General features: G+C 41.7%; 1 protein-coding gene across 8 annotated transcripts; it reads left to right on the top strand.

The window, feature by feature from the left end:
• Positions 1-2534: 2534 nt before the first annotated feature.
• Positions 2535-18363, top strand: LOC139535235 (TBC1 domain family member 8B-like). Of its 8 annotated transcripts, none has more exons than XM_071334574.1 (21): positions 2536-3104; positions 6113-6223; positions 6453-6571; positions 6978-7203; positions 7370-7610; positions 7769-7976; positions 8077-8244; positions 9030-9191; positions 9357-9507; positions 9646-9860; positions 9957-10074; positions 10226-10511; positions 10688-10820; positions 10904-11002; positions 11096-11164; positions 11337-11577; positions 11731-11796; positions 14728-14820; positions 15101-15148; positions 15256-15353; positions 15532-18363. In XM_071334574.1, exons 1-21 carry the CDS (start codon positions 2978-2980, stop codon positions 15943-15945), a joined length of 3393 nt encoding a protein of 1130 aa, XP_071190675.1. In that variant the 5' UTR covers positions 2536-2977; the 3' UTR covers positions 15946-18363. The 8 variants fall into 8 exon arrangements, 6 of the variants coding, with proteins under 6 accessions (XP_071190675.1, XP_071190693.1, XP_071190696.1 ...); XM_071334582.1 differs by lacking the exon at positions 2536-3104 and adding an exon at positions 4817-4928; XM_071334578.1 differs by lacking the exon at positions 14728-14820 and having other exon boundaries at positions 2537-3104.
• The last annotated feature ends 412 nt before the right edge of the window (positions 18364-18775 follow it).

Here is an 18775-nt window from a genome sequence, read left to right as displayed (position 1 = left end):
CTTTACAGATAACCAAGGTGTGTGCCACACGTTGGCTCTCCATTGAACCCGCGGTTTCACGCATTTTGGACCAGTGGGAGGAGCTTAGGCTGCATTTCGCAGTCACCAAGTCCAGTGAACACTGCTACATGGCTGAGGTTTTATACTCCATGTAAAGTGATCCTCAAAACATATTGTATCTGACTTTTTTGAAGTCAGTGCTGGGTGAGGTACAGTTGGCCATCAAGGTTTTTGAGGGAGAGCAAGTAGATCCTCTGAAGCAACTTGACAGCTTGGTCAGCCTGATCAAGTCTGTGAGCAGCAGGGTGCTGAATCCACTGGCAAATGTTGATGTACTCAAAGGGCCAATCGATGGATACATAAGTCCCAAACCGTACCGTGGTTACCTTTTTGAGTCAAAGGCAGCTGATCTCCACCTTGCGCCTGAGGATGAAAACAATGTCCGAAAACAGTATAGCCTTCACCATCTCCCTCACTAATGAGTTGAGGGTGAGACTGCCGGACAACATAAAAGCATTGCAGTACATGTCAGTTTTCAATGTGGAAACTCTAAAGCACAATAAGAGCCCTGGAGAAATATTTTAAAAATAGCCAAGCTCCTTGGCTACTCCCCTGCAGAGATAGACAAGATTGTCCAGCAATGGCGTGCCACCCATCTTAGTAAATGGAATGAGACAAAAAACACACTGGGCTTCTGGATTGAGATTTGGAAGTTCAGGGATGCAGCTGATATCAACCCATTTTAAGAACTTGCCATGGCTGCTGTGTCTGTGTTGTCCTTGCCACACTTGAATGCTGAAGTTAAAAAATAAATAATTATTTAACCAGGTAAGCTAGTTGAGAACAAGTTCTCATTTACAACTGCGACCTGGCCAAGATAAAGCAAAGCAGTGCGACACAAACAACAACACAGAGTTACACATAGAATAAATAAGCGTACAGTTAATAACACAATAGACAAAAAAGAAAGTCTATATACAGTGTGTGCAAATGGCGTGAGGAGGTAAGGCAATAAATAGGCCATAGTAGCGAAGTAATTACAATTTAGCAAATTAACACTGGAGTGATAGATGAGCAGATGATGGTGTGTAAGTAGTGATACTGGTGTGCAAAAGAACAGAAAAGTAAATAACACAATATGGGGATGAGGTAGGTAGATTGGGTGGGCTATTTACAGATGGGCTATGTACAGCTGCAGCGATCGGTTAGCTGCTCAGATAGCTGATGTTTAAAGTTAGTGAGGGAAATGTAAGTCTCCAGCTTCAGCGATTTTTGCAATTCATTCCAGTCACTGGCAGCAGAGAACTGAAAGGAAAGGCGGCCAAAGGAGGTGTTGGCTTTGGGGATGACCAGTGAGATATACCTGCTGGAGCGCGTGCTACGGGTGGGTGTTGTTATCGTGACCAGTGAAAAGAGATAAGGTGGAGCTTTACCTAGCATAGACTTATAGATGACCTGGAGCCAGTGGGTCTGGCGACGAATATGCAGCGAGGGCCAGCCGACTAGAGCATACAGGTCGCAGTGGTGGGTGGTATAAGGCGCTTTGGTAACAAAACGGATGGCACTGTGATAGACTACATCCAATTTGCTGAGTAGAGTATTGGAAGCTATTTTGTAGATGACGTCGCCGAAGTCGAGGATCGGTAGGATAGTCAGTTTTATAAGGGTAAGTTTGGCAGCGTGAGTGAATGAGGCTTTGTTGCGGAATAGAAAGCCGAAGTCAAGAGAGTATTCAGCCAGATGACTGTGATGAGCACCAGCTGCCTGATAATGTTTGCTGCTTTTTGGCACATCAGCTGCTTACTCATTTAAGTCAGCTCCCTCAGTTGCTGAACCTGCTATAGAGAGCCTTGACCAAAATGACGATGACCCACTCTTTCTGTGAGCCAGCACAGCCTGTGGAGGGGGGTCTGGAAGAAAAAAACAATTAACCTGAATTAGGGCCAGAGTAGTTACCATAATTTTCTCACATTGCTATTGACAGTTTTTTCTATTGTCACTTTTTGGTCCATTTAGATTGTTAATGTAGATTGTATACAAAAAAAATGTAAAAAATGTTATGGTTAAAAATGTTCATGTTTTACTGTGACTTGTTGTAGGCTCCTAAGTGGACCATAAGGTAAAAAACCAAACCAAATTAAGAAAACTAAAAAACATTTTTTTTAATTAAATAAAACATTTATTAATAAACTAAGTAACTCCGCCAGTGTTTCTTTTGGGTCACTTTTGCCGGTCCCAAGCCTGGATAAAGGAGGAGGGTTGGAATTGTGACATTAAAAAAAACAAGAATCGACAGAAGAAAGTTCATTTGTAGTTCTAAACATATTTAGGGTGTTTTTTACTCAATTGTTGTCTCTCCCACGACGTTATTCCTCTCTCCTACAGCGTCCATCAAAATTACATGCACATGGCCAATTATGCAAATTAGTCGATGACGTCATTTAGCGACTTTTAGGACAGCCAATAGCTACTTTCCTTACTGAGAAGTTGGCAATACTGGACTGAATGGAAGCGGATAATTATTCGTTTTTTTACTCCGCTGTTCTCGGCTGGTCTCTGGAAGGAATTATCAGTCCTCACTCTCCGAGACCGGTTTTATGCGAGACCGGTCTCGAGTATTACAACACTGGTGTTTGTTTATACTGTATATATACATCATTGTGCTTGACGCTCTAGTTATTATGTTGCAGTATTTTGGACTTTGAAAATATAACATTTGATACTTTTCGACCGAGAAGGACTATGGGAAATCAAGTCAACAGTAACAAGCGAGCTCATTCTGGTGCATACACGCACCAATGTCAACAAACTACAATCCCCAGAAGACCTTGTATCGTTGACTTTGGCAAGGTTTCTGTGGACGTGGGAAAGGGTCTGCTCAGCGCTCACACAAACAAATGTCCATGGGTATAGGTTGCAATCGAAATGAACAGCTTGACATGCACATTTGATTCAACATATATATTTGAATTAAAATATGTGGCTTAAACCTGAAGAGATATTGCTGAAAAATGCATTCAAGTTATGGGTGACAGAGAAAGGCAACGAATATTTCGTATTACAAAGGAGGCGAGGATATGGAGAAGGAGGAGGCGGTTTGACAGGTATGTGTTCTGTTCTTTGCTGGGCTGGTAAAACCCAGTGCCATTCTAACAAAGTGTGAATGCCATCGGACAATAGTTCATATTTCCGGTCTATTTTCTAACGTCCCCCTTCAGATTCTGTCATGTAATCATAGGGGTTGGAGGCAGACAGTTCTCCAGATCCTCGTGTCAAATGGACAGGCTGGACCCCAAACGTTAGTTTAGATTGCAATAGGAATTGCAATTTAACAGTTTACAGCTGGGATATTAAATCGGGGGTCCGCAGCGCCCAATGGGTCTGCGTAGGTACTGCAGGGGTTGGCCAAAATGTTAGATTTTTTTGTGTGGACCCCCCCCCCCCCCCCAATGTTTTTATAAATATTGCTAGCAACAACAGAATAAACACATTTTGAATGACATACCTACTGTAGATCTTCTTTCTTTATTTTTCCACTCCTAATATTGACCAAATGACACTAATTGGTGCCATTTACACTCACTGGAGTATCTGACATAGGCTACCAGTGCGAATAGGCTACAAGTGCCGCAAGTGCTGCTGGTAAGCTTTCTTAAACAGCTGCTCTTAGCGAAAATGTGTTTAGAGTTGCCTTTCTAGCTAATGGGCAATGTTAGAGTTTACACGTCCTATTCCAAACTATCCACCAAATCTATTCATTTTAATATGTTGATTACTTCTCCTTGCCATTATCATTCACCTGCTAACGTATGATGGGGGTCGCTGGTTTTCCTGGGAGGATGTCCCTAGGCAAGAAAAGGTTGTAGACCCCTGGTTTATGGTATAGCCTGCCTACAATGCAGATTATTTACTTTGTTACCACTGACTAAGCCATCAACAAAATTGCCTCTGTTTAGGCTGCAAACCACTGTCACAACACTCGATGATGCTGTCAGAGATGTCTGTTGTTTTGGTACACACACACACACACACACACACACACATATTGAGTTACTGACATTTGCTTTAGCTTTATAGGTGGAGCAATATGTTATACTGGGCACACAGCACTTCTGTATGATAATGTACCCAAGCATGATGCCCTAGAGAGGCAGAAGAGCCAGGTCAGTGCTCATCCATTCCACAGTCCCTGTCTGGTCTACTGATTCCTAGCTTTTGAAATGGGATGATCCTATTCTACATCATGAAAATAGTGTTTGTTGATCTTTGAGATCAATGCTGCCCTATTTTATAACACATTGATCCTCCTTAAACATGCAAGTCAGCAGTCCGTGAACACGTTTACATGTGCACAGTGTTCCGGATAGTAGCTCATATCCCGCTTAGTCTTATCTTATTCGGGATAAGCGGTTTAAATGCACTTTTGATATCCCGCTCACGACTATCCCTGTATCCATGAATAAACAGAATATTCCTCATTTTACTTCATATGGGTTAAATGGAATAGTAACTGAAATATGGACACCGATTGTAGGCCTATAACCTCTCACATGTAGCATAAAATAATATTTCATTTCTTACAGTAAAATTCTACAACAAATGTAGATTTTTTTATTGGGAACAGGAGTTGAGAAATATATATTTTTTTCTTTCAACATCTCTTGAGAAAATGCGAATGCGCATGTAATGTGTTATCTTTGACACTGTTATGCAAGCAGACAGTATTTCAACCACATGAAATATGTGCCCAAGATGAACTGAAGTCTTTTCATTTCCTTAACCGGTTAAAACCAATATTTTGCACAGGACCAATCTTTCCACTATTTTGGAGTTAATGCGTTTTCTCCCTGGACCCTAAACAAAACAGACAACTTTACTGGTGTTAGATTACTAATGCATTCATTCTATCGATGTAAGACATTATTCTGGTGAGCACTGCTTTATTTCCTCTTTTAAGGCAAAATGTTATGACAGAAGAGAAGCTACATGTATCTAACTATAGTTGACAAATGGCCTACCAAATGTCCGAAATTATAATATGGCCTACCAAATGTCGGAGATTCTAAGCAGAAACTTGTTTGCTCTAATGCAATCAGTGAATGTCAGCTGTCCGTTTCCCAATAATAGTAGGTTTTCTTGCACATGGTCACACACAACCTCTGACAAGCCAATTATCAGCTGTTGATCACAGTAATCCACTTGACTGAAACAGCATAGCTAACTTTCCCATTTGCCACATCTCTAAAACAAAAAATGGCAAACTGGTGGCCTTCTATTGAAGCTGACGGTGCCAGTGACTGTAGTCTACCGATAGTAATGGTAGATGTCTCTGTAAAAAAGAGGGACACTGAGAACATTTAGCTCTGTCCCTCAGAACATCAGAGCTATAATTACAGGTAATTAATGGGTTTGATGAAGTAGAACACAATAGCTTTCTCTTCTGACTGGGATAATGATGGTGGAGGCCCCCCAGTGTCTGCTCTCCTCCTGTTCAACGTCTCCCCTGAAGCCCCCTCCAACGCAAGGACCTTTTTATCCTGAAGTATCCAGATGTAAATCTCAAATGGCCACAGGGCAGAGGACAGGCTATTATTTAGGGATACCTGCTCGCTTAATTGGGCCCTTGCAGATGCACAGGTTTGTTACGTAGAAATTCAGCCAAACTTTTATAATGGATGATTTACAGGGGAAATGAACTCTGCGTCATCAGTTCATAGATGTGGTCTAGTCCACCACCCGGCTCTTGGTAGCAATTTACCTGGGGGAGAGGTTAAGGCCACTGTACGGCTGTGTCATGATCCACCAGCCCAGCAACGATAGATGCTGCTGATGCAGTCGGGCCGGGATAGCAGTAAAGGCCTAACTACGGTCCTAGATAGGTAACACAACACTGTTGGTTTGAACACTTGAATGTGATAATAATCAGCACAATATTCGTTGAGTTTTCCACTATTCTATGTTACATGATTGATAACCCAGATGGGAGGGCTGTTTTGTTTGCTAGATGCTGTACAATCATTAGGCATGAAATTGCCTCATGATTTTAAAATGTCTTATCATTAATGTCTGACTGTTAATGGGAAGTATGATTGATACTTACTTTTTTTGACAGGTCTTCTGGTTGGAACTCTTGATATGATGCTGGATTCCACGTCTAAGGTCGCTCCATTTCGCATTCTACACCAGACACCGGACTCTCAGATCTACTGGTCAATAGCATGTGGTGAGAGTTTTTGCTCTACATTTTCTCAACTATCCCCATTGTCAGAATAGCCACAAGTAAACATTAAAGGCTACAGTCATGTAATAACTACAATCATGTAATAACAACCTTTTAGGATTGTATTTTAGTCAACACTCATTTCACATTTTGTGACAATAGATGGCTTAGTCATGCATACGTAGTGTAAACAGTTTCCTTTCCATTTTGACTGAGTTTTCCCTGTGATTAGGTGGCACCAAGGAGGAGATCAACCAACACTGGGAATGGCTGGAGAAGAACATCATGAGAATCTTGTCTGTGTTTGACTCCAGCGATGACATCACCAGCTTTGTGCAGGGCAAGATCAGAGTAAGTAATCGCTACAGATAATTAAACACACAGTTTACACAGACACTACTATTGTTGATCTCTGCCACTCTCACAGGGAGATGGAGGCCTCCTACAGACTTAATGATTTATTAATATAGTGAAGCCTACTGATGCAGCAAATGCTTACTCTTTGAAAATAGTTGGTGGTGATTATGGTCTTTCACTGATTACTGTTTCTGATATGAAAACCTTTGACTGTTTATTGAAAGCTAAGTAGGTTTGTAATAAAAATGTGAATTTAAGAAACGATATGATGCTAATTTATATGCCTTGACATAAATGTTACAGAATGGAGATGGCATGCTGACGTGTTTAGACTGCTAATTATATTTGTTTCCTTCAGTGACCATGAGAGAGATGTTGTCCTCCTCTTCACTCTATAAAGGGGCTGATTGCTGAGGAAGGAAAGGTGTCAGGCGTGCAGGAGGACGACCCTGAGAAGTTCCGTGAAGCACTGTTGAGGTTTGAGAAATGGTTTGACCTCCCTCAGAAGGAGAAGCTGGTCACCTACTACTCCTGTAGCTACTGGAGGGGCCGCGTGCCCTGCCAGGGCTGGCTCTACCTCAGCACCAACTTCCTGTCCTTCTACTCATATCTGCTGGGCTCCGAGGGTGAGACGAGACAGAAACCTGAACAAGCCCTCACTGTTGACTAACAGTCACTTAAATGCAGGAACTGTCAGGCTTCATCCATTTACTTGTATTTGGATACAGTATTATCATTCCATGACAGAATGGCAGCGAGTTACTCATTAAAGATAATCTGTTTCCTCTTCAGTGAAGCTGGTAGTCTCGTGGAATGAGATCTGGAGGCTGGAGAAAACGTCCAATGTCATTCTGACAGAGAGCATTCATGTGTTGGCCAATGGGGAGGACCACTACTTTTCGATGTTCATGCACCTCAGTGAGACCTTCCTGATCATGGAGCAGCTTGCTGACTACTCCATCAAACGCCTATTTGATAAGGAGACCTTCCAGGAAGAGCCCTCCCTCTCAGACCCACTACAGATCACCAAGAGGTATACTGCCTGTCACTGTTCTTTTTTTTACTCATATTGGACAAGTTATTTCAGGACACCAGAGTGAATGGAGATGATATTGATTATTTTGTTTACTACCTCCATGCTCTCAAGCTGTCCTCCTTTTTTCACTACTTTTCTTTTTTGCTCTCCTTCAGAGGCTTGGAAACTAATGCTAGGAATGAGCAATTCCGGGCCTTCTTCAGGCTGCCTAAGGAGGAGAACCTGCTGGAGGTTTATGAGAGCTTCCTATGGGTTCCATTCAGCCACTTCAACACGCTTGGGAAGATATGTCTGTCTGAGAGCTACCTGTGTTTCGCTAGCCAGGATGGCAGCCAGTGCCATGTCATCATCCCCATGAGAGAGGCAAGACACAGCGCACTACCATGACACTAAACTAATTTAATAACCTCTGTGGTTCAGTGGTTTTGCTCAATGTTGTTGACCCAAACACCTATCCTTGCAGGTGATTGGTGTGGAGAAGCCGGACCGTAGCAGCAGGGCTTTGACTGTGTGTGTGCGGGGTAAGAGGGCTCTGAGGTTCTCTGAAGTTCGGGACTTTGAGCGTCTCGGCAATGCAATCCGCAGGAGGTGTGGGATGACTGCCAGTCCTCAACATTCTGCATCAACTGAGGTGACTAAATTCCTGTTTTGAACCTTCTTACTGCTAGGTCTCTGCCCCAAGGGCACAATTCCAGTCCGTCTGCAACCCTCCAAATGTGTCTAAGGGGGCTTTCACATCAAATTGGTTAAAGCGTTTTTTCCTCACTCTGGCGCATTTACACCCTTGGTTCGGTTCATTTGAACTGGTGTGAACACTCTAACTGCACTCGGGAGCGCACCAAACAATGCACGTGCTTCTCTCAAAAAGGGTGATCTCGGTCCATTTCCATTCCTCCGTGGTGTGTTTCACTGCAGGTGTGAACGCAATTTGGACCAAGCACAGGAAAAGAAGCAGAGATGCGCAGTATTATTGGTTGTTTGACAATGAGCATTTGATAAAATGCACGCATTATCAGAACTTGGTTTCTCTGAAACTTTTTGTGAGTAGCAGCACATTTATGAGCACATCCTATGCAGATTAGGTTAGACCGGGGCTATACAGGGGATATAGGCTACTGAATATATTCACTGCACGTCGTAGTTAGAGCAACTATTGCACTATTTTCCTCCCAAATGTTGTTGGAAGACCAAAGCTAAAGTATTATAACGACTGGCTGGGACACACAAGTGATGTTCCATGATGATCATAGATGGATTTAACATGAGCATTTTTGCCCAATAAACAAAATACTTGCATGAACATGTTAGTTCGTTTGACATTTGGCAGTGTGTAACCAACTGGACCAAATGAAAAATATCTGCCAGGCTATAATTGCTGCCATTGAAAACAAACTGTGGGTTCACTGTGCCTTGCAGGGCATCAGAGGGGAGTGCCAAAACCTCATCAATCACTTTGAGGACAACCCAGAGGAGGTGGCTATGATGGTGGGACAGAAGGAGAGCAGCAAGGCCGTTAGCAATGAGGCACTCATGACTCTGTTCCACCCCCAGGATGCTGAAAACCTGGATCCCAAAATGGTGGGATTTTACTCTAAAATATGACCTTCTCTCCTAATATGAAGGTTTCTCTAGGAGCGTTGTTTTTTCCACCAAGTGTGAGAATGTGCTCTCCTTGTACTGTCTAGGTGTCTCAGCCTTGACAGCTCATTTCTTATTCCGCTGTTTAATCTCTGTGCCTGACAGCTAAAGGAGAAGATGAAGGAGCAGTCATGGAACATCCACTTCTCAGAGTATGGCCGTGGCACCAGTATGTTCTGTACCAAGAAGACACGAGACCTGATTGTGCGTGGCGTCCCTGAGGCCTTAAGAGGAGAGCTCTGGATGCTCTTCTCAGGTTCTGTTTGATATGGCTCTTTCACTGTTATTTGGCTCATATGTCTCCTTCACTGATGTGTAAAAGTGTGGTGTCTTTAATGTTTTGCAATATGTGTTTTATTTAAATATGGTGTGGTGTTTTGCCTTGGTACCATAGGTGCAGTCAATGACATGGCCGTTAACCCTGGGTATTACAGTGAGATAGTGGATCAGTCTCTGGGGACCAGCACCCTTGCCACTGATGAGATAGAGAGAGACCTGCACCGCTCCCTACCAGAGCACCCTGCCTTCCAGAGCGACACAGGCATCTCTGCCCTGCGCAGAGTCCTCACTGCATATGCCTACAGGAACCCCAAAATCGGCTATTGCCAGGTGCTAAGCTAGAAACCCCTACAACACTTCCCTGCGTTCTTTCTTTCAAAAAGCTCATAGGCATCTTTACATCTATCCTCCTTTTCTCTTGTGAAGGCCATGAACATCCTGACGTCGGTCCTGTTGCTCTATGCTAAAGAGGAGGAGGCTTTCTGGCTGCTAGTGGCCGTCTGTGAGAGGATGCTGCCTGACTACTTTAACCGCAGGATCATTGGTGAGAGACGCAGCTGAATATCAATATCATTTTCAGTGTTGCATCACATTAAATATATGCACGGTATGTGTGTTTGATACTGAATACCTGGCTTACACTTTCTCCCATAACTGCTATAAATCCTGTTTACAAATATCTTGTATTTCCTCAGGTGCCCTGGTGGACCAGGCGGTGTTTGAGGAGCTGATCCGAATGCACCTCACCCAGCTGACGGAGCACATGACAGACCTGACCTTCTTCTCCTCTGTGTCCCTGTCCTGGTTCCTCACCCTGTTTATCAGCGTTCTGCCCATAGAGAGTGCTGTCAACGTGGTCGACTGCTTCTTCTACGACGGCATCAAAGCCATCCTGCAGCTGGGCCTGGCTGTGCTCGACTACAACATGGAGGGCCTGATCAGCTCCAGTGACGACGCTGAGGCAGTCACCATCCTCAGCAAGTGAGTGTCAACACAGAGAGGGCGAGGTCTGAAGGTCAACTGAATTGGTTATTTCAAAGTACTGTATTAGGTTTATGATGGATTGTGAAGTAACAATCGCCAAAACAGTGAGTTAATTCTACAGGAATGCCCATCTTGTTCAGGTTACATTACTGCTGCTCTGTTTTCCCTGGCAGGTTTTTCGATAATGTGACCAATAAGGACAGTCCTCTACCACAAACAGTGCAGCAAAACTCAGTGGGGAACAATGACAAAGCATCATCCCTCTCCAAGGTGGACATCAGTGATCTCATCAAAGAAGCCTATGAGGTACTGTAACGGTCAGAGTTGCTAGGACTGACCCCATGTCTCAATGTCAGGCTTGTCATTTGGCCTTTTTAATTTGCTTATAGAAATATGGAGACATGAAATCAGAGGAAGTAGAGCGCATGCGGAAAAGAAACAAACTGTATGTAATCCAAACATTAGAGGATACGACTAAACAAAATGTGGTGAGTGGCACATCCCCAAACTTACATTGCAACCTTTTGGCATTGTTTACGACAATATGATGTAGGATTAATTGAGATTTACTTTTTCCTCAGCTACGGGTAGTGTCACAAGAAGTAAAGTTCAGTGCTTCCCAGCTTGATAACCTTTATGCATTGTTCAAGGTATCACAATCACTCTTTTCAAATAATAATATACTACTGCATACTGTAGACTACATGCATTAATATTCCTTCTCATAGACACAGAGTTGACACGACTGGCATGAAAAATGGAAATGTGTTGAAAATAGACAGATTTAACCGCTGGAAATTGAGTACTTCAATGTGTTTCCAGAGGCAACATTTCCTCAGCTGCTACTGGACGATGAACAGCCCAGTGCTGCTGCACCACGACCCCAGCCTGGCCTATCTGGAGCAGTACCAGCTGGGCTTCCATCAGTTCAGCCTGCTCTTCTCCCTCCTGGAGCCCTGGTCCCTCTGCAGCGGCAACGATGCCCTCTTCCTCTGGGCCTTCCGCCTGCTGGATGAGAACCAGGATGGCCTTGTCAACTTCAAAGAGTTCTGCTGTGCCCTGGGTAAGGCTAGACCAGTGCTCTGATGCATTGCTACAGGTCTATGATCGCTGTGCCCACCCTCCATTTTCACCATTATCTGTGGGAACGGTATGTCACATCTAATCCTGCATCAACATCTTGCAACCTTTCATGCAAATGTTGTTCTTTCTGCAGACATTTTGTACAGTGGCACTTTCACCAACAAACTGAAATTCCTGTTCAAGCTTCATCAGCCACCAGGTAAGTAAGATCACCAGAAACTGCATAAGCACCTGCTCTCTCACTTGTCATTCTACGTCCATGATACTTTTGATCTGTATTCCTTCTGCTTTAATACATAATTTAGAATAAAAAACGAATCTCCCAATTCGCCACGTCGCAGTTGTAAATGAGAACTTGTTCTCAACTAGCCTACCTGGTTAAATAAAGATGAACTAAAAAATAAAGGGTTGCAAAGGGTCGGAAACCTTCCGGTAAATTTCCGGAATTTTTCCATGGGAAGTTAAGACCTGGAATTTTACTTAAATTCATCAAAAAAGTTACCTTAAAACAGTGAACCTTTTTTTGTGGGATACACATAAGGCAATTCTAGGTCTTGTGGCATATTTTGGTTAAACTATCCCCAATTCAATGGAATTGCAACCCTCTGCATGCACAGTGCACTCTTCCATCACATGTATAGCTGATTCTCAAGATCTTGCACACTAGTGAGATGCTATTGAGCCCAAACTACTACACTGTCAGCCACGGACTACATGCTTTCTGGTAAGTTTTTGATTACAATACTGGGTGGGGTGAATAGATTTTATATGACATACATGATTTTTTTTGTTAACTAGTAAATAGTAGCCTACAGCAAAGTGTGTTTAAATCATTTCTAACTTGTTAACAATTTCTGCTAGTTAGTTTTTGCTACCATGTGGGTTTTAGCTTGCTTGAGCCTGCTAACTGAGGAGTGTTAATCCACCTGTTTCCATACATGTTTCATTTTAAAACATTTATCTTACAAAGGAGTTGTTTAATCTAACTACTTAACTATTTATCTGTACATGGAATTGTATTTGGTTTTTTTTGACAATTGTTTTCTAATCTTTACAGGAAAATGCCACGGCACTATCTGATGTGTGGAGACATTTCACTGCAGCGAATGTAGAAGGAAAAGCTGTGTACATTTGCAAATACTGTGCCAAATCATATGTGAAGATTGCAACAAAGATGCAGAATCAACTGGCCAAGCGCATAAAGTTCCCTCAGCGCTCACAACAAGCAACCTCTGACAAAATTCGAGGTGAAAATGATGAATCAGACACCTTATCGATAGCAATAGCTCATGGTTCTCCTGGAATCAGAAGTTTTTTTGACTCAATGGATGAACGTAGTCAGAGAAATGCTGGTGTATGTCTTTCTCGAGCTGTGTATGCAACTGGTTCACCTCTGATGCTCACAGATGATGTGTTTTGGAAGAGATTTCTGAATGTTCTTTGCCCAGCATACATCCTTCCAACCAGACATGCTTTATCTACTCATTTGCTGGATGCAGAGTTCAACAGAGTTCAAGTGAAGGTCAAGCAAATCATAGAGAAAGCAGACTGTATTGCAATCATCTCTGATGGGTGGTCGAATTTTCGTGGGCAAGGAATAATTAACTACATCATCTCCACCCCTCAACCAGTATTCTACAAGAGCACAGACACAAGGGACAACAGACACACCGGTCTCTACATTGCAGATGAGCTGACGGCAGTCATCAATGACCTTGGACCCCAGAAGGTATTTGCACTGGTGACAGACAATGCTGCGAACATGAAGGCTGCTTGGTATAATGTGGAGGAGTCCTACCCTCACATCACACCCATTGGCTGTGCTGCTCATGCATTGAATCTGCTCCTCAAGGACATCATGGCACTGAAAACAATGGATACACTCTACAAGAGAGCCAAGGAAATGGTTAGGTATGTGAAGGGTCATCAAGTTATAGCCGCAATCTACCTCACCAAGCAAAGTGAGAAGAGTAAGAGCACCACATTGAAGCTGCCCAGCAACACCCGTTGGGGTGGTGTTGTCATCATGTTTGACAGTCTCCTGGAGGGGAAGGAGTCTCTCCAATAAATGGCCATATCACAGTCTGCTGATATGGACAGCCCCATCAAGAGGGTCCTCCTGGATGATGTATTTCGGGAAAGAGTGGTAAGCAGCCTGAAACTCCTGAAACCTATAGCAGTAGCCATTGCACGGATTGAGGGAGACAGTGCCATCCTGTCTGATGTTCAGACTCTGCTTGCAGAGAATAAATCTTTACTGCCCTGCCCACTTCACTGTTGCTCCAAGCAGAGGAAACTGTAGTTCTGAAATACATCAAAAAGCGTGAAGACTTCTGCCTGAAGCCCATACACGCCGCAGCGTACATGTTGGACCCTAAGTATGCTGGCAAGAGCATCCTGTCAGGTGCAGAGATCAACAAGGCCTATGGGGCTATTTGAGCCTGACAACGAGCCATCCTCATCAAGGTTGGAAAGTGACAGTGAAGATAAGGCTTCAGTCTGATGTTCAAGAGGTGGATATTGAGGAGGTCCAGGGCAGAAGAAATGGAAGCCTGAGAGGAAGACAATCAAAGCTTTAGTTTCTAGACTATCATTTTACAGATGTATGTTTAAAAAAAAATTGGGAGATGCAAGGGATTATTGGGGATCATTCAATATTCCCTTCTGCTGTTCAGTGAAATCATCCCATGTGAAGAGTCAACTAATTTAATTAAAGTTCAATTCATAACATTTTTTTTTTCTTCCCTATTGTAAGGATTTAATAATTTGCAATTATGTCTACTTATGATAAGGTTGAAAGTTTATGTTTGTCTCCATATGATATGGTAAATATATCCAATGCAAAACATATATATATTTTTTAATGGTATTAATATTCATTTGCATATATTCCGTTAATTCCCATATATTTCCGTTAATTCCCACGGAGAGTTTCCACCTCTGAATATTCCCCAAAATGTGCAACCCTACTCCTAGTACAGTTTTGCTGTAGACTATGCCCTTCTAATTTCAACTGTACTGTATATTTCGTGCTACTCTTCTACTCACCAACTAATCTCTTTGTTAACTGTTCCTTACATCTGTCCCGACAGTAATGTTGCATGCTCTCACAGACAATGTCTTCTTCTAGCTTTCACAGGGAGTCCTTTCCACTCAAAGGTCCAAAGACTTCCTCACTTTATTCCAATGACTGACGACCTATCCCACTTGAGTCAATTGACTGGTCAGCTTGCTTTGCTCTTTTCTTTCTCTGCTATAACCATTTCACTATTGGCTTCTCTGTGCTTTTCTCTTTGGTAAATGCTCATCTGTCTATTTGTCTTTAACAATTTCTTAAGTTGGTCTCTTTTGTCATGTACAATTTCTTTTACTACGATCTAGATATGTGTTCTTGTAGACAAGGTTTATATATGATATAAGTTCTAACTGGTTATGGTTTAGAATAGCAAAATGTACTTTACAGTTACTGTATGACTTATATGAATGTACTTTACACTATGTAGTATCTGATCTCCCAGAAGATGGCGTGATCAGGAAAAGCCCTGAAAGAGGTAATTTATTTGGCCTGTCTCTTTTTCTCTTTTACCAAGCTCTTCACAATATTGCTCATTTAAACAGATGATCGTTGTACACATGACCCATTTGTCACTTTCCACAGGCAAAGGGAAAGTGGATCTGCAGGCCTACCTGAAACAATGGCAAGATGAGATACTAAAGAAAGAGGAGAGCATCAAGGATTTACCCAGAATTAATCAGGTAAATACACCCATATCTAGGTTAACATTTAGTCAATCACGTGAATATGCAATGCAGATGTCTTTCCAACAGATCAACTTTGAACAATTTAATCCACATGTTATGTCATTACTTTATGCAAAAAGAAACACAATGACAAAATCTTAAATTGTATTCATCCCTTTTTTTATGTTGTCAGGCTCAGTTCATCCAGTTCTCCAAAACGCTCTATAATCTGTTCCATGGTGACCCAGAAGAGGAGTCTCTGTACCGTGCTGTGGCTCGAGTCACCAGTCTTCTGCTGAGGATGGAAGAAGTAGGGCGCAGGCTCCAGGGGCCCACTAGCCTCACCCAGGATGCCCCAGAGGGGGCTCTACTCGACAGGGAAGCCTGCAGCACCCCTGAGAGAAGCTCAGACACCCCTAGCGCTACCATCACCCTGGAGGCAGGCTCCATCCCACAGGAGGTGGAGTGGTCATTCGCCTTTGAGCAGATCTTGGCATCGCTGCTCAACGAGCCTGTCCTTGTGCGCTTCTTTGAGAGGCCTGTGGACATTCAGGCCCGACTGGACCATGCCAAGGGTGCTCAGTTGAAAGCAAAGACAAACAAGTGAACTGAAGGATGCACTGTGGTTCTGAACTTCTCAAAGCCAATAAGTCTCTATGTTCACTATTCTCTACTGTTCTTTCTCGGCCTGGGTAGGTAACAGGAGTGGATTCTAAGCCAACCCTGTTCACTGTAACCAAACGCAAGGAATACACTCGTAGAGAATACATTCACACCTTTTAACGCCTATAGATTCCAGTTGTATCTTGTAGATTGATTGTTTTATTCCTGTCATCTGCACACCAGAAAACCTGCTCAAGCATCTTGCTTCTATGTGCCAAAGTTTTTTCTCTTGCAGCCTTAAATCGCTTAGCTAATTTTTAGAAACACCAGGCTTTCAAATTGGGGTGAGCGTGATCAGTTGACCTGTGTGGAATATGTAGGGAGCAGCAACACACTCCAGGGTAATCACTTGAAGTCAACAATGGAAGTCAATCATTGCATGAAACCAGCACATGTAGATGGGATAGATAATTGTATATGAGATCTTTACTGTTGCTCATCCATAATTATGCAATGAATGAAACCTAGAATGGAGAGATGAGAGACACCACTATGTTATTGTATTTCTGGGTTTACTTTGTAATGACGGGATATGGCCAATTTATTTCTGGTCATTTTGTGGAGAGGGGCTTTTGAAAACGATGGGACCAATACTTGCTAAAGGCACAAGGCTGATATTCGGAATTCTACATTTCAGTTTTTTTTACAACCTATATTATGCTTTTGACTTCAAATTCCATTTGTTTTGTTGAAGTATCATGAGTGAGGGAAGAAGAGCATGTTGTCATTGCCATTTCAAATCATTTTCAGGACACAAACTAAAAACAAATTGAATAGTTGCAGTTGAGGCAACCACTGTTGTCAAATGAGGACGTTGTGCAATAATTTTTTATTTAACTACTGTCTGAGTCTTTAAGGGAAATTAAGTAATGTATATATCATTTGATATGCAGAGGAGTGGACAATAAACATGTCTTATGATTGTTTTCTTTTGATTGATGTTGTATAGTTTAATTGATTTCCAAAGGGATTACTAAATATTTTTCAGAGTAAATGTTTTATTCATATTTTTTTAATCATGTCTTGTAAAAGGAAATTCTTGTTTGATTATATTTGTGAGACTGAAGATAAAATGATTTGATAGGTGTAACTGGTAGTGTGGCCTGTTTCACATTCCTTTGTATATTGTTTTCCTTTTTTGAAGTCCTTTAAAGCATGAAATTGTGCATGGGCATGGATACCTTATGATGATAACTAATCATTCCAAATGCAACACAGTTGGTTCTGAATGACTTACTTTATTTCTTGGTTTGATGTGGTGGACTGTAAAATGCAGAATTTTAGTCAAATTGTTTATTGAAAAAACCTGCTTCAATGTCCTCTGTATTATGGATATTTATATTTTACATAAGCAGTTATAAATGTTTTTTTCAAAATTAGTCTGTCAGGAAAAGGACAGCTGAGCAACTTTTACATGGTTTGTATTTTCTGTATTTGAGCGTTCTTCCTCAGTGCCATCTGCGTGCAAAATCAAACCTTGCTGTTATATTATAGTCTCATAAATAGACCCCTTATCCCAGACCAATAATCACTTGGCTTAGTAAATATTTATAAAATGCTGTTCCTTGTTACAATAGCTGCTAAGATGAATATACGTATTTGTCACTTTAAAGCCTTTACTTGACAGCACAATATTGTAAAATATAGATAGGTAGCTACTCTGCATTTAAAAAAAAAAATCAATATAGTAAAGTTATAAGAGCCCATATTCATTGGAGAACAAGTGTTAGTGTTGGAAATTAGCAGTTTACTCTTTACATTGCATTAGTGGTGACTTGAGTGGGAAGTTAAATTCACCTGTGAACAAGTTAACTAAATGAAAGTCTATTAAAATATGTGCAGGGCAATTGCCATTTGAAATGCCACAATTCTCAATTTGTCATGGTATATTGTTGTGGACTACACTCACATTTAGAAATAAAGAGATTGTGTATAGGCTTTATTAGTTAGGCTCTAGATGTGTAGTCAAATCTTTATCAACTTGATGCAATACATAGGATAATTGCGTATTACCAGTGAAACTATATTTTGTTACCTTTTATTTCACCTTTAAGCTATTTACGCTTTAAGATGACTCATAGCACAATTGTATTTGGGCCTACTTATTGTAAATGTAATTGCTTGGTTGCCAATTAATGGTCTTAATTACAATAATCACAGCGAACGTAAATATTATAATTTAAGGCTGTACTGACTGTTTTTGTTGGGGGGGGGGGGGTTTCTGGAGGAAAATGTATCCTTTGGAATGTTATGTAGTTTTTGATCTGCCTGTGCCTACCACAAGTGGCACTTTATGTGAATGTCAAACATCTTGAAATTAAATAAAATGTTACAATGTAATAAAATAATCTTAGACATCAAATGTGTTTATTTGAATGAAAGAGTTGTTTTACAAATAGGCCAAGTTAATGAATGGAACAGCCAGGATGGGTTTGAACCACTTCTTCAGGTCATAGTTTGCTATGCTTACGTAGAGAGATACACCTACCGTGTTTCCCTCTTTATTGCGTCTTGCCTATGACGCTCATCCATATATCAATATGTACATATTCTTATTCCATCCCTTTAGATTTGTGTGTATTAGGTAGTTGGGGAATTGTTAGATTACTTGTTAGATATTACTGCACTGTCGGAACTAGAAGCACAAGCATTTTGCTACACTCGCGTTATCTGCTAACCATGTGTATGTGACCAATTATTTATTTTTTTGATTTGATTCTAGATACCCGTATTATCCCCTATTCCCATGTCGAGACTGCTGCAAAAAAAATTGA

Source organism: Salvelinus alpinus, chromosome 1 (genome assembly GCF_045679555.1).
Source record: "Salvelinus alpinus chromosome 1, SLU_Salpinus.1, whole genome shotgun sequence".
Classification (NCBI taxonomy): Eukaryota; Metazoa; Chordata; class Actinopteri; order Salmoniformes; family Salmonidae; genus Salvelinus; species Salvelinus alpinus.
The sequence above is the reverse complement of the archived record's forward strand: the minus strand, read 5'-3'. Positions and strand labels throughout refer to the sequence as shown.

Coding starts and splice junctions, on each gene's coding strand:
- LOC139535235 (XM_071334574.1), top strand. CDS start 2,978: ATGTGGCTTAAACCTGAAGAGATATTGCTGAAAAATGCATTCAAGTTA. Junction 10,512..10,687: donor GCAGTCACCATCCTCAGCAA/GTGAGTGTCAAC, acceptor TTTCCCTGGCAG/GTTTTTCGATAATGTGACCA. Junction 14,821..15,100: donor CCACTTGAGTCAATTGACTG/GTCAGCTTGCTT, acceptor TACACTATGTAG/TATCTGATCTCCCAGAAGAT.